We start from the raw sequence: 15072 nt of genomic DNA, 5'->3' as shown, positions 1-15072 counted from the left end.
TTCTTCCCTGCCGACATGGGCGGACGATTCAGCGTGGGGGTATGATTCCAGCGGGCTGGCCTTATAATGATATGCAGATGTATTACAATGAGGTTCCCAACATCCGATGGCGGGAAACACGGCCCGCCACTTATGGGCTGAGCGGAAGATTGCAAACTGGTTTCGCGACATCGTGAAACCGATCTTTGGCCTTCTCGCCATATTGTCTGCTCACGCCACTGAACATGCCCAATGCCAGCGGGCACGGAAATTCCACCCCAGGATTCTAAGGGCACTTTATTATTTGATAATACAACTGAATACATATCCACTGGACAAGCTTGAATAAGTTACACTTTATTTCTAAGACCTCAAAGGTGAATAATTACCTCTCTCAAAAGATGTCAACCTCCATTACTAGAATAATAGAACCGAGACAATGCACAGAATAGAAAAAGGTCTGAAAACAGTGATATCGCAAGTTTGACTATTGGGTCGGGGCATTTCATGCCTTCTCTTGCCCTATACTCTGATATACACAGCGACATTCTTAACTGAAGAAAGCAACTTTCCGACAGATTCATGCATGATTAATTATCAATGTTAAAAAAAAATCACAGAGCAATACCAATAACTAAAATAAAACTTACAGATCAACTTAGGAACAATGGAGAGGAGAGTTTGGTTCATATAGACGGTAGCCTCGTTCAAAGAGCAAGGAGAAAACAAATAAGTCTTAGCAAGTCATCAAAGAATTCTCTTCCAGAAGTCTGAAATAGCCTTGCTCAGCACCAGAATGCAGCCACCATAATTCTATTTTAAATCAGCCTTTGAATATATCGCAAACTCTTGGATTTGGGAAGCATCCAAGCATCCCACCTAATCCCACCTTACCAAGAGCTATTGCATTTCCAACACTTGCCTACACATGGACGGTCAAGAGCGGGTAAGTCAATGATGTTTAGTGACCTACCTTCAAAAGGTGAAGAATTTTCTTGCTTAAGTCATACTCAAAGTTGGTGTATGCAGAGCCGGCCATATCATAAATGAACACCAGTCCGTTTCTTTGAGTTTCAAAACTGAGGAAACAAAGGCGGCCACTGAGATTAGAAACCTGCTTAAAAAACTTATCCTAATATTTAGCATGGTAACTCTGCAGGATGGACATTTTTATTGCTGCAAAATCAGTTCAAACATTAAATAAACTATTGGGAGGACCAACACTAACTGCTGTATTTTAAATACCTTGTTTGGACAGGAAAGGTGACATTTACATCACATACGCAGATGACAGAATTGATAGAGATATAAATTGTTTATACACTGAATATGGTGACAAAACTTGTCAGGTCTACATAGAAAATAGAAATATAGAAAATAGGAGCAGGAGTAGGTCATTTGGCCCTTCAAGTCTGCTCTGCTATTCAATATGATCATGGCTGATCCTCTATCTCAATGCCATACTCCTGCTCTCTCCCCATACCCATTGGTGCCTTTAGAGTCCAGAAATCTATCTAAGAACATAAGAACACAAGAAATAGGAGCAGGAGTAGGCCATTCGGCACCTCAAGCCTGCCCTGCCTTTCAATAAGATCATGGCTGATCTGCCCCAGGTTTCAACTCCTCTTTTGTGCCAGCTCCTCATAGCCCTCAACCCCCCGATATTTCAAAAATCTATCTACCCCCTTTAAATACTTTCAGTAATCTAGCCTCCACAACTTTCTGGGGTAGAGAATTCCAGACATTCACTACCCACAGAGAAGAAATTCCTTCGCATCTCAGTTTTAAATGAGTGTCCCCTTATTCTGTAACTATGTTCCCCAGTTCGAGATTCCCCCACTAGTAGAAACATCTATTTCCTTCTTAAATTATATACAGCTATCCACATATGTCAGGCATAAAAAGTATACTTCATAATTGTCTGGGACAGACATGTTCAAAAAGCCATCCAACAAGGTCATGACACAAAAGCTCAGCAAAATGGAACAGAATTTTCTTCGAGTGCATTCTTAATCAGTAATCTGAATATAAAATCTGAGGTTATGCAGTTTAACTATGATGCACATCAATACTAGACTATCTTCTTGTAATAATTCTAAGTAAGTAGTGACCCAATCTCATTCATTGATCGAGATAAAAGACTAAGTTGCTTCCACAATATTGCTTAAAGGAAACTAAGGCCTAAATTTTTTGCGCTGACAGAGAGACGTGTCTCTGCTCCTAGAACGGGCATGAGGAGGAGGTACCTCTAGTCAGTAGTGGTCATCATCCAGACCAATGGATTGTGCCAAGTGGAAGAATGGAGCCTGATGAGGAGCCAGATAGTGAAACATTGAGGCAAGTGTTTGAAGGGGTTGAAGTGAAAAAGTTGGGGAGGAAAGTGGGAATATTTGAGAATTGAGACCGAAAACACAGAATCTATGTGTATATTCTCGTACGACAGAGATGGGTTCTAAATTGCACATCCATGGTTCACAGAAACAGCTGCCCGTATAAATCAGCAGCTGCCTCCACTTGTGTGATTTTGGTGAGGTAAGCGTCTAAAGGCCAAAGTGCGCAGGTTAGATCTGGTTGGAGAATGTCTGAACCTTGCAGATTTGTTTGGATAGCCGGGGTACCCTTTTGGAGAAGTAAGGTACCCCTTTGAATCTGGCGCTGATACTGGCCTACTCCTGCTCCTAAATCCTATGTTTCTCTGCCCCAATCTTTGGAAGAGGTAAAGTACCCCTTTGGAAGAAGTCAGGTGCCCTTTTGGGATTGTTAAAAAGACGAATATGCGTAAGAAGTGCATAAACTCATTGGAACTATCAAGTCTGCGAAAGAACCGCCAAGGGATTTAACTCCGCTGGGCTTCACATTTTCAAAAAGTGTGTAGTTTAAAAAAATGGTGGAGTTAAAAAAAAAAATCAGTGCTATTTCACTCCGTCTGTTGACATAAGTCTGAGGGCGATCATTATAGGATGTGTGCTGCACGACTGCTTTTAAAACCTAACATTATCCCAATTGGGGTGCCTTTTAAGCAAGAAGTTTAATTGACAGCTCCAAGTGGATATAGAATAGGAATGTTTGTTTTCATAAGATGTTAAGTACTTAAGTGAAATGTTTTCACAAGGGATTAGGTGAAGTAATTTCAATGTATTTAATGCTTTTTTAAATATCAATGAGTGTGTTTTTTTTAAAAATAGCGATTGCATCAATAGGCGCATTATTTGTCAGCCTGGCTCCTGAGGTCTGTCCATGGTGGATACTAGGTGAATTGACATGGAGGGGTTAAAGGCAATGGGTGAGGGCATAGGTTGGTATGAGTTGGCACTAAGTTGGCATAGGGGTTATAACGGGCCATCGGGATGAGTGGGGGGGCATGGGTTGACAAAGAGGATATGGAAGTCCATACGTGTGGGTACAGGGCATAGGTTGGCATTGGGGTAGGCATAGGAGCATGAGGTGACATGGGGCAAAGGGACTGGGTGGGGTGGTGAGGGCAGGAGGGATGTTTGTGTTTCTTTCAATCTTTCACACAGCTGATGCACAGCGGCAGGATTTCCGCCCAGCCTGCCTCTGCACCCGGCAGCACCCACTCCTGCTCCATGGGCAGAGGGCCCAACTTCTGATCCAGCTGGAATAAAATTTAAAACTTCCAGGCCTCTTTTTCCCAGGTCAGGTTTGAAGAGCTGACCAATGTCCCGGCTGCGCTCCAGATGCCGAAGCAAAAATCTGGGCCTAAACCTCAAATATTTTACAACTGTTTCTTTCAAACCCTGAAATCATGCATAGTATTTTTACTCTAATGTGCAGTGTTGTTTCTGCATTTCAATGGCATTACCATCACTGAATCCCCCACTATTGACATCCTGAAACTGAACTGGGCTAGCCATATAAATACTGTGGCTACAAGAGCAGGTCAGAGGCTGGGAATCCTGTGGCGAGTAACTCACCTCCTGACTCCCCAAAGCCTGTCCACCATCCACAAGGCACAAGTCAGGAGTGTGATGGAATACTCTCCACTTGCCTGGATGAGTGCGGCTCCCACAACACTCAAGAAGCTTGACATCATCCAAGCCAAAGCAGCCCGATTGATTGGCGCCACATCCACAAACATTCACTCCCTCCACCGCCGACAAATAGTGGCAGCAGTGTGTACCATCTACAAGAACACCACCAGCTAGTTCCCCTCCAAGCCACTCACCATCCTGACTTGGAAATATATCGCCATTCCTTCACTGTCGCTGGGTCAAAATCCTGGAATTCCCTCCCTAACAGCACTGTGGGTGTACCTACACCACATGGACTGCAGCGGTTCAAGGCAGCAGCTCACCACCACCTTCTCGAGGGCAATTGGGGATGAGCAAAAATAAATGCTGGCCTAGTCAGAGATACCCACATCCCGCAAATTAATTTAAAAAAATTCTTCTACACTTTCGTTACTATTTCATCGTAGAAATTATTTTATTTCAAAAGGCAAAGACGTGGAGAGTTGTCAACACCAAGTGAACTATATCCCTGTTTGAGTTATTGCTTTCAGGAGAGGGACAGAACAAATGGGAAAAGCAAAAGGAAGATTATTTTTGCATGAAATAGAGAACAAAAGCAGATGGGATCTTCGCACTCCCAACCTCACACATTGCAGGTTCAGCTTAAACATAGGAAGTGGGCCAGAAAAAGCTATGCATGCCATCTGGCCACTTCCACAAACTAATAACCCCTTGCCATGGTTCAGGATATTGTGACCATCCTCTTGACCCTACAGCCCAGAAGAGCCATCTTAAAATGTATTTTGAGCAGAAGCTTGCGAAGGTTTCTGAAGAGTTTGCAAACAATATCCCATTTCTTGTTCGCATAGGATTGTTTAGGTGACAACTCGCAGCTTGGGGTTGACAGGTTTTTTTTAAGCTCTGTAGCTCTTTTGAAGGGAGGCTTCTCAAGAGGTCTTCTGGCAGTAGCAGGCTGCAAATGGAGAACCTCAGCCCTGTTGAGGGAAAGTTTGTGCTCCTACAGTGAGTAAAGGGCAAACTAGAATGGACTGGTGTGTGAGTGCTTTAGATTTATCTTTGTAATTGTGCTCAGGCACAAGTTATACTGTTTGTACTCAGCATCTCGTCATACATTGTTTACACTGAAATAAAGCAGCTTACAAATCAACCAAAACCTCACATTACTTAGTATTAAACTCTGTCTCCTTTAGAGATTAAGAAGGTACACATATTTAAGACACAGAAATCCAATCCTGATCACAAGGGAGTTTCATTGTCGCACTCCCAGCTCCCAACACCACATAAAGGATAGTGCCAGTCCCGTTTCATTAAAAAAAGGCAGCCTTTTGTTTAAAGAAGCAATGTATTATCATTGAACTGAGGAGATACCAGTGACAGATCCCTCAGTCACCTAATCTCTTAAATTGTTATCCACTTTTCCCTTCAACTGTCTACAATACCCAGCAACACGGCCTCCACATCTTAACCCTTCACATCAAATAGTTAATTTTAAACACTGTACACGTTTCCTTTTCTGAAGATTGTTATCAACTCTAAAATCAATCTCAAACATAGCAGAATACAATTTACTGATCCCCCAAAGGACCATGAATAAATTCCATTTTATTTAGAATAAATAATACCTGACAAAAGATGTTAGTGTATAAAGTCCATGATTACAGGAGCAAGGATGTCTTGCTGCAGCTGTACAGGGCCTTGGTGAGACCACACCTGGAATATTGTGTTTTTATTTTGGTGTCCTTACCTAAGAAAGGATATACTTGCAAGAGGGAGTGTAGCGAAGGTTCACCAGACTGATTCCTGGAATGGCAGGATTGTCGTATGAGGAGGGGTTGGGTTGACTAGGCCTGTATTCACTGGAGTTTAAAAGAATGAGAGGGGATCTCATTGAAACATATAAAATTCTGACATGGAATGGACAGACTGGATGCAGGGATGATGTTTCCTCTGGCTGAAGGTTATAGAACGAGAAGTCACTGTCTCAGGATACGGGACAGGCCATTTAGGACTGAGACGAGGAGAAATTTCTTTACTCAGAGGGTGGTGAACCTATGGAATTCTTTACCACAGAAGCTGTGGAGGCCAAGTCATTGAATATATTTAAGAAGAAAATAGGTAGATTTTTGGACTCAAAGTGTCAAGGAGTATGGGGACAGAGTGGGAGTATGGCGTTGAGATAGAGAATCAGCCAAGATCATATTGAATGGTGCAGCAGGCTCAAAGGGCCGAATGACATACTCCTGCTCCTATTTTCTATGTTTCCATTACAAGTTAATACTACAAGTTAGAAAATGAATTTCAGTAATGTATATAGATGTTGCTAATTTGTATACATTCTATTATTTTTTATAACAGTTAGGTTTGATGCAACTTGAATGGTTGGAGGATATAAATCACATAGACCTGTAGACATTAAGCATCACATTTTTATAAAACAAAAATCAGGGCTCCCCCAACCGAATGGTTTCCTAAAAACTTTTGGGTTGTAAATAACAAAGAGTAAATGCTTACCTTTCAATAGCTTGATCAAGCAAGTAGAACAAGGCTTGCAAAACCACATGTTGCAGAGTTTTATTGGGCTGATGTAATTTGGCAGTGAAAAGGGCAATGGATGCACCTGATGGATCCCGAACACTCTGAACAGGGGAAAGAAAGAGAGAAAACCAATGAGAACGGGCGTATAAAGAACAGATTCAATGGTTTATAAATTGCATTTTCACCAATATAGGCTTTCATCTCCTTTCACTCAATTTTTCTATGAATCATTCCTGACATCAAAAGGCTGTTACTTCAGAAACTGCTTTGCTGTGCATTTGTAGCAGAACAACCAGTTCGTTAATGTTGATGCCCCAGATCCAAGGATGGTTGGATTTGATAGAAACCCCATGAACACCAAAGCAGCCCCATGGTGTTGGTATATTTACTTTTCCATTTACAATTAAACAGCAGATGAAGAGTTACAAAAAGCAAAGGAGGAAATGTGAAAGAAAATGTGCATCACCAGCCTGACTGACCAAAAGAAAGGAGAGGGGGGGGCAGAGGGAAAGGAAAAAGGGGGAGGGAGAGAGAGAGAGAAAGAGAGAGAGAGACCACGAAAAAGAGAACAGAGAGAGAGAGAGGAGGAGGAGAGAGGGGAAAGAAATTTGGTCTGAAACGACACAGTCAAGTGGATAGCAAAGTAATACTAAAGAATTTTGGCAATGGAATAGCCTTACAACATTGTGAATACAAAAAGGCCTTAAATTATCCCTGGGTGGAAAGAAAAACTAGTTGAGGAGAATGTGAAGCCTCAGTGATTGAAGACGGAAGTACTTAAAGGGCTTAATAAAAGGTACGAAATTAATATAGAGTTCAAAATGTCAGGTAAGTCGAGAAAAATGAAGGACTATTAAAATTACTATAAATAGCACAAGACGACAGAGATAAGTTTCTCCTAAGTGAAAGCTCCTTGGAAAAATGTTAAAAGAAATGTGCATCACCAGTCTGATTGATCAAGAGAGGCAGAGAGATTCAAATCAAGTTGCTGAGTGCAGCTCCCCAGAGCTCTGTGGTGATTCATCCCCTGTTAATTATTTTAACCAATGATCTTGGAGCAGAGCATAAATAATACCATCACATTGGCAGATGATATAATGTTACTGCATCTTTTTAATAACTGCATATGAAAAAGTATGATGGGTTGGCAATAAGGATCAGATTGGTAGATTGGAAGTTAATGTGGACAGAAACACCCAAGAGCTTGTCCCAAAAGCTGACACCTTCCAATTGCTCACTCCTCAAATATCTACCATATTATCACCATCATTTTTCTATAAAATCTAATTCCTCAGATAGTACATTCCGTAAAGAAGTTGAATTAAAACTGCTCCTAAGTCTTCCCTTTATGTCAAGCCTTTGGCAATTGGAGACCCATTATCTGCGTACAATTTGTCCATTCCCTGAAGGATTTTAAATAATATTTCTCAAGCATTTTCTTCTCCAGAATAAACAAGCACAAGCTCTTTAACCTCTTCTCACGCTCTGATGTCTTAAACTAGATATCAGCTTACTTGGTCTTTTTACAGTCCCCAAGGCATGGATACTCTTGTTGAAGTATCACAACTAGATCAGAACACAGTAGGCGAGGCATGGCCATAGCAGTATCTGGAGCAGACTCATCATCACCTGGATGATTCAACCTAAGATCCAGTTAGCTTTCTTTACTGTTTGCTTTCAGTGAGCTATCCATTAAGACCCCTTTGTGTTGTGTTGTGTTCTGTAGCCTTGATCACCAATGTTTCAGTGACCCTGTTTAGCTCCCTTCTCTTGTCTGATCACCTTGCATTTGTCAATATTAAATGCCACTTGCCACTCATCAGGCCATGGTTCTGTCCCAGCCAATGACCCCTCTATTTTTTTTTAGCCATGCACAGCCTGTTTATTTGAGTGCGTGTTACCGTTAAATTTTTTTTGCACAGCTGTACATGTGCAGTATCCTTAAAGGGAACAACTTGCAAGCGACCTGCGCAGTACTTTCCCAATTGTGAGTGAGTGCAGCTTGTAGGGAACATTAGTTCCAGCATATTTCACATTACATTTTAAACATAATCACTACTGTTACGATAGCAAACATAGCAATCAAACTGTGTACAGCTAGACCCACAAGCGGCAATGACCAGCTAATCTGCTTTTGGTGGTTCTGGTTGGTGGGCAAATGTTGGCCAGGGTACTAAGAGAATTCCCCTGTTATTCTTCAAATAGGTGGATGTAAAAGATCTTATGATGCCAACAACATAGATAGGACATAGGTTAGAATCTCATTTGAAACACAGCATCTTGAACAATACACCACTCCTGCAACATCAACCGAGAATATGTGCTGAACTCCACAGGTTTCTGGCCCAGTGAGAACAGTTCTAAAGTCATGCTGACACTGAGCAGAAGGGGGGCTTTAATTTAGTTTTTAGCAGATAAAGGAGGCTCATATGCAATATTGGATCACCATCTGGAAAAGAGGCTTCTAGGAATCGCTGATGTATTTGTAAACTATGAAACCAAAAACACTATGCTTCTTTAATATAAAGCTGTATATGTCTGAACTTGGGAGCGTAGTGTCTAATTTTGTTTTTCTATTTCTGATGGTGGATATCAAGGAAAGAAACAATTGTATCAAAACTTCAATGTTTTAAGTTACAAAGTCAGTCCAGAAGAGTTAAATAGGCTTTGGGAGGATGGAGAAGGTAAGGGTATATGCATCCATTGGTTTGATGATACAAAGTATTCCCTTTCTCATGGTTATGACCCTCTAGCACAGGTTACTGGTGGATTGGCATGTTGAAGCACATATAAAAAAACATTCCTAAGGAAGGATGTCACAAATATACTGAGGGCAGATTGAGGGGGCACACAGAAGGAAAGTGAGTTAGGTTAAGTTTTTCTATGAATAACAATAGAAACTTATATTTATGTAGTGCCTTTAATGTAATAAAACATCCCAAGGTGCTTCATAGGAGTGTTATAAACAAAATATGACACTGAGCTGCATGCTAATAATTTGGTCAAAAAGAGATACCAGAGCAGATGACCCAAAACTTAGTCAAAGAGATATGTTTTAAAGAAGGAAGAGGAGAGAGGTGGAGAAGTTTAGTGAGGGAATTCAAGTACTTAAGGCCCAGGCACCTGAAGGCATGCTCATCAATGGTGGCGAAATTAAAATCAGGATTGGTCAAGTGGTCAGAATGAAGTGAGCAGATGTCTCAGAGGGTTGTGGGCTAGAAGAGATTAGAGATAGGGAGGGCTGAGACCATGGAGGAATTTGAAAATGACCCTCAAGTTACTTACAATATCTCCTTGTTTGTCAGTGGCTTTCTCCAAATTTAAAAAAAAAATCAAGGCGTTGCTTTTACAGGAGTCGATGCAAGTCAGTGAGCATATGGGTGAAGGATGAACAGGATTTGATGCAAGTTAAGTCTTGGGCAGCAGATGGGATGATGTCAAGTTTACGGAGGGTAGAACATGGAAGGCCAATGAGAAGTACATTAGGAAAGTCAATGCATTATTGATAGCTTAAAACCTAACTCTTTGATCAAGTATTTGGTTGTCCGCCGTAATATCTCATGTACATTGGTGCCATATTTTGCTTTAGAATGCCCTTGAAGCACCTTGGGGGGGTTATTACATTAAGGGTACTATAAAATATTAGTTGCTGCTATTGGAAAGGTTTACTTCAAATTAGTCTCCAATCAGGAACAGATTAAATAATATGAGTTGTTCACTACAGTGGCATCTGCAGTAGGCATCTTAGTGCAGATGAAGGCAATTTCTTCCTCCAAAATGTGGGGCTGTGGATTATTTTAATATAAACATCTTTAGAATATTTGTAGATATAGGAAATCTGAAACAAAAAGAGGACTTTTAAACCTCCTTTAAGGTGCTGCTTCATTTTGCACTTACGGGGTCCGTATCCCTCTATTCCCATCCTATTCATGTATTTGTCAAGCTGCCTCTTAAACACCACTATCGTACCTGCTTCCACCACCTCCTCTGGCAGCGAATTCCAGGCACTCGCTACCCTCTGCGTAAAAAACTTGCCCCGCACATCTCCTCTAAAGTTTTCTCCTCTCACCTTAAATCTACGTCCCCTAGTAATTGACTCTCCCACCCTGGGAAAAAGCTTCTGACTATCTACTCTGTCCATGCCACTCAATTTTGTAAACTTCTATCAAGTCGCCCCTCAATCTCCGTCACTCTAGTGAGAACAATCCGAGTTTCTCCAACCTCTCCTCATAGCTAATAACCTCCAGGCCAGGCAGTATCCTGGTAAACCTCCTCTGCACCCTCTCCAACGCCTCCATATCCTTCCGGTAATGTGGCGACTAGAATTGCACGCAATATTCCAAGTGTGGCCTAATCAAGGTTCTATACAGCTGCAGCATGACTTCCCAGTTTTTATACTCAATACCCCTGCCTTGGGCAAGACTCTATCTGTATACCAAGTTTTGTTGAAACCCATCCATTAGTTTTTGATTTTAAAAAAATTTGTTCACTAATGCCAGTACTTCTTTTCAGAGGCTCAATCTGGTGCTCCTGCCAAGGCCATCCTAAGAATTTAATTCACTTTAGTCATAGGTTTTTAAACTAGTTCTCCATCTTGGCAAGGAAGTGCTTGATCTTGATAGTTTTTGGGGGTGATATAGTCAGATTTACATTACTATCACCTCCACAGTAGAGGGACAAAAAGGCAGAAATTATAGAATAAACAAGAGAAGAGGGCACTCAGTAGGACACATACCTCTGCCACGCTGTGTTAACTCAACATTAGTACAATTATGCAGCTCTTCCTTCAGGCTTTTCCCTACCTGGTTTAAGCTCTAACTACAAAGCTTTTATCTAACTGAGGCTGCTTCAGGCCAATTCACATTCAACAACCTGCTCTAAAAACTCTGCTCACATTTTAACAGCTGAGATAAATTCCACCACAGCAGCTGAGGCAATCCACAACATTCTAAAATAAAAAGTGCCATTTGCTCTATCTCAATGTTATCGGGTCCTTTACAAAAATTCCAGGATCCAAAAATTAATCAGTTCTTCCTTGGGCAAGACTCTATCCGTATACCAAGTTTTTTTGAAACTCATCCATTAGTTTTTGATTTTAAAAAAATTTGTTCATAGCATGTAGGCTTCGCTGGCTCGGTCAGCATTTATTGCCCATCCCCCAATTGCCCTTGAGAAGGTGGTGGTGAGCTGCCTTCTTGAACCGCTGTTATACACTGTTTATAGACAAACAGACTAACAAACAGGGGTGAAAACATTGCCTCCGCCCACCTTTAGTGGTGGAAGTGGATGCTCTGCTCAGCACTACAAAATCAAAAGGACATCACAACTCTTGTCTAGAGCTCTACTTAGACCATAAATGATGTGATGTGTTCAGTTCTTGGCATCACATCTTAGGAGAATATTTTAGCCTTGAAAGGACTGTAGTGCAGATTCACCAGGATAATACCTGGGCTAATGGTTAAATTATAAGGACAGGCTGCACAGGCTAGGCTTGTATTCCCTTGAATATAGAAGATCAAAGGATGGTCTAATTAAGGTGCTTAAAAGGATATGATAGGGCAGATATGACAAAAGCTTTTTCCTTCTGCTCAGTTCAAGGGACAGAGCCTTAAAATTAGAACTCAGCCATTCAGAGGTGACGTCAAGAAGCATTCAGTGGAAGCGTTGACTCTCTCCCTCAAAACACTGTTGAAGATGGTGGTGGGCGAAAAAAATTCAAAACTGAGATTGATAGATTTTTGTTTGGTATGGGTATTGAGGAATTATGTTGCCAGACCGAAGTGGAAATTAGCCATGTTCTAAATCGAATGGTGGAACAGGCTCAAGGTGTTGCATGGTCTATTCAGAGGAACATAGAAAATAGAAGCAGAAGGTGGTCATTAGGCCCTTCGAGCCTGCTCCGCCATTCAATATGATCATGGCTGACCCTCTATCTCAACGCCATACTCAGCTCTCTCCCTATACCCCATTGACAACTTCCAGAAATCTATCTATTTCCTTCTTAAATATATTCAGTGACTTGGCCTCCACAACCCTCTTGCGGTAGAGAATTCCACAGGTTCACCGCCCTCTGAGTGAAGAAATTTCTCTTCATCTCAATCCTAAATGGCCTACCCCATATCCTGAGACATGCTATGTTGGTATGCTTCTGAACTGACATGGTTCAAAGAGATGCTTGTGATGTGACTAACAGGCCAAGTCAAAAGGCAAATGCTTTGATGAGTCATACAATGTGGTTCATCAGGATTTCTTGCCAGATCTTTGCTTAAATTGCTGTCTATCTGTCAGGAGTCAGGCAGGCATGATCAGTTACCAGAAATGTCAAATACGGCCAAAATAGGATCCTCTATTTACCGGAGCTCATTTTTTCAATTCAAATGTTCATTTTTCAAAATAATCTCCAACTCTTCAGGAATTAGATCAAATTCAGTCAAATCCCTTTGGTTCATGATCTCTTTTACTACCAGATAATGAATTATGAGATGTTACAGCTGTCCCTTTTTTTCTCAACAACCTCAGTTTCTAACTCTCCAAACTGGTGTGTCAACAGTAGATATTTGATACTAGTTAGGGGGCAATAAACAATGGAGATAAATGATGCAATGTTGTGCAAGCAAAACAGTCTCTATACTTTCCCTGCAACTGATTTCAAAGCATTTTAGAAAGAATACTGAGCTCAATGCCCAATTCTGGTAATTATACGCCACAGAAGTCATAGCTCTCAGATACCCTAAAAGGTTATTATAAAGTGCATTATCTTGGTGTCTTCGAGGTAGAATAGTCATGATCTTATTGAATAGTGGAGCAGGTTCAAAGTGCAGAATTGCCTACACTTGCTCCTCTTTCTTACCTTATGTGATCCCATGCCAATTGAGTTTAAATCTACCACACTCCACCCGCAAAATAATAATTTTAAATAATCTGATTATAATGACAGCTAAATAATTGCTCAAAAGCTTCAAAGTAGCATTTTTGTGATTAGAAAACTACCCTTCTTCTTCTTGTACAAGTTGATATGTAATTTCAAATACTTCCCTCCTCTCTTACCAAGATTGGTACTTTATCAATGGTTTCATAAGCAACAAGAGGCACCCCAGAACATTGAACACCCACCAGGAACCTCCTGCGCCTTGGTCAAGTTCATTCAGGTCCAATATTGCACCCTTTCAGAGATTGGTTATCAATAACCTGAGGGGATCTTCCTATCACAACAGACATCATAATATAAAGTGATGACAAATATCTTGTATAATATAGTATGGAAGCTGTCGGTATTCAAATTTATGATGCGGAGTAGCACATGCCTTTCAGAGCAAATCCAACTTTAGCCTAGTATTTCATTGTGGAATGTTTTTTACTGCAATCCTGCAGAGGGAGTTCCACTTTTCGTAGCTATTTCAGAAAGGGAGTTAGAAATCTAAATCTATCCACTTTCCTTGAAACATTTATTGGAACCTGGACCTCATGATACATGAGAAAATCAACTTGTACTTAAAGTAACATGATGAACGTGTTTTCTTTGGACTTAACCACAAAATCTTATCTTTACTATTTCGACCATTTTATTAACCTCAGCATTAGTCTTGACCAAGAGCATATATGCTATCATGTGACTGCTCAGCAGTGTCCTTCAGACAATTGTTGTAGTGCTTCAGTGTGATGGTAGGTGTATAAAATGTTTATACTTTATTCACTTTCACTAATAAGATGTAATAAGATAGATGTTCTCTCTCCAGATTTTGCTGTGCCAGAGAGCATTTTCAGCTATGAAATTATAGGTTGCAGCAGCAGAGGACAAGTAGTGGAAGTAATCTGAGGTGATGAATGAAGAGTGCCACATTTTAAACATCATACTGACCACACTAGAGTGCAATTTGTGCTATGGTTCATTTGTACCCATGCTCTCAATGTGGTTAGTAACAATACTCACATCCAATGTTGGATAGGGCAGGGTTTCATAAACCTGTAGAATCATGTAGAATTAGGTATGTTGATTATGTAATGCAGTTTTGAAGAAACTCTCAGCTGAATTACCAGAAACAGGAAAAATACTGAAACTTTGGGAGCTAAACAAGCAAGTTACAATAGACAACATCCGTGGCACCACTACTTAAAGCAGCTGTCATGCATTTATTAAACTTTAGAGCTTAGATCTATCTTCCGAGATTTGTTTTATCTGCAGCTGTTCCATCTAACCTGCGAGCCTATTTGTTCGAGATGAGGATTACAGCCAATCTCATCCGTTAGATTCAAGGTTGTTATGGAAAAGGACAAGGATGGGCCAGAAATCAGAGTTCTAAATTGGGAAAGGCCGATTTTAATAAGATCAGATATGATTTGGCCAAAGTGAACTAGGAGCAGCTACTTTTAGATAAATCTGCGTCAGAGCTGTGGGACTCATTCAAGAAGGAAATAGCGAGGGTACAGGGCCAACATATTCTAGTAAAGACAAAGGGTGGGACCAAACAATCCAGGGAACCCTGGATGTCAAGGGATATACAGGATTGGATAAAGAGAAAAAGGGAGGCTTATGGCAGATACCATGGGCTCAAAACAGCGGAAGCCC

At 40.9% G+C, this 15072-nt stretch overlaps 1 protein-coding gene across 1 annotated transcript in view; it reads right to left on the bottom strand.

Moving 5' to 3' along the window:
* ptpn9a (protein tyrosine phosphatase non-receptor type 9a) overlaps positions 1–15072 on the bottom strand; it is a 224515-nt gene that overhangs the window by 73163 nt on the left and 136280 nt on the right. Inside the window, exons 4-5 of the mRNA XM_078532553.1 lie at positions 6483–6607; positions 953–1058 (exon numbers count right to left, since the gene is read on the bottom strand). Coding sequence (XP_078388679.1) covers positions 953–1058; positions 6483–6607 — 231 coding nt within the window. The remainder of the gene's footprint in view (positions 1–952; positions 1059–6482; positions 6608–15072) is intronic.

The sequence above is a fragment of the Cetorhinus maximus genome, chromosome 30 (assembly GCF_964194155.1).
Source record: "Cetorhinus maximus chromosome 30, sCetMax3.hap1.1, whole genome shotgun sequence".
Taxonomy (NCBI): Eukaryota; Metazoa; Chordata; class Chondrichthyes; order Lamniformes; family Cetorhinidae; genus Cetorhinus; species Cetorhinus maximus.
This window is presented reverse-complemented; position numbering and strand designations above follow the sequence as displayed.